Consider the following 1,334-nt stretch of genomic DNA (forward strand, 5'->3'; position numbering starts at 1 on the left):
TCCCCATAACTTAGTGGCTCTGCAAAATGGTCTGATAGGATAAGTATCAGACTTAAAAAAAAACAAAGTGCTGGGTTCGATTTGTTCGACTAAAATCTTCCTGGTGGTGCCCTAGCATGGCTGTTGTCCAATGAATGTAACGAGTAAAACATTATAATGAGAAAGAATTACACCTGTCCTATGAATCAGATTTTATTGATGTTTTTTAATTATTTTGGTAAAATCGAATAATGATCATTAGATTATTTACCGTATTTTCCGGTAAACACATCAAATTTTTCGCGTTAAATTTACAGCCCAAACACAGGAGAGTCAACTTGTACACCAAGACGACATTGGAGAGCCAGTAATTTCTTGTGAAATGCTGCAGGATTTGCAAAGATTGTGACGATGTTTGAATGTTTAATTACATGTTTTACACTATGCAATTATGTATGCATTTACCTTTATATTAGACTCAAATTATATATTTTGTTTCTATTTTTTCATTGCAGGCGCGCTTCAGTGGCGGTACCGTCATGGTCCAGTGGACAATTTCTGTAAGTTGAAATCTTAAATTATTCTTTAATATAATTGATTTAAGTGATCAGCAAAAGGCAATCCAAATTAAGTTGATGAACAATTGTGTGATTGACTACATATATACAAGTCCGTGTGTGTGTGGGGGGGGGGGGGGGGATGGATGGATGGATGGAATGCATGTCTTTCTGAGTATGCATATCTACTTCCTTGTTGAAACATTACATCAGTCTGTTCACTATTCTGACTACTTGCGCTACAAATACATTCTGAAAAGATTCAGACTGACGTATGCTTGTATGTATGTATGTATATATATATATATATAAGCGTGCGTGAAATTTTACTTTAATTAGATATAGTCACCATTGACAATATCGTAAATACATATACACATGAGTGCTAGAAATTTCCTGGCGTATCGTCGGCTCTTCAGTTGAGAATAAACTGGATCCCTCTGTTCCTATTTAAGAAACAAACATGTCTGAGAAACTCCAGAGCAACAAGGCATTCGATAAGCCTTGCATGTGTGTGTGTGTGTGTATACAGAGAAAGAGAGAGATGCATAAACATATATATATAAATATATACATATGTGCATATATGTATTATATATACATGCATATAGATAGGTGTAGAACATATATATATATATATATATATAAATAAATTATATACTATATATATATATGCATACACAAACACGTTATACATATATACGGACACACGCACATATATGTATATATATATATATATACATATATATATATATATAAACACATTATATATATATATATAAACACACATTATATATA

The 1,334-nt window shown here is 32.2% G+C and overlaps 1 protein-coding gene across 4 annotated transcripts in view; it reads left to right on the plus strand.

Moving 5' to 3' along the window:
- LOC106878173 (uncharacterized) overlaps nucleotides 1–1,334 on the plus strand; it is a 1,037,364-nt gene that overhangs the window by 447,760 nt on the left and 588,270 nt on the right. For all 4 annotated transcript variants that reach the window (XM_052969981.1, XM_052969982.1, XM_052969980.1 and 1 more), the window contains one exon: nucleotides 495–539. In XM_052969981.1, coding sequence (XP_052825941.1) covers nucleotides 495–539 — 45 coding nt within the window. The remainder of the gene's footprint in view (nucleotides 1–494; nucleotides 540–1,334) is intronic.

Source organism: Octopus bimaculoides, chromosome 8 (assembly GCF_001194135.2).
Source record: "Octopus bimaculoides isolate UCB-OBI-ISO-001 chromosome 8, ASM119413v2, whole genome shotgun sequence".
In the NCBI taxonomy this organism is placed as follows: Eukaryota; Metazoa; Mollusca; class Cephalopoda; order Octopoda; family Octopodidae; genus Octopus; species Octopus bimaculoides.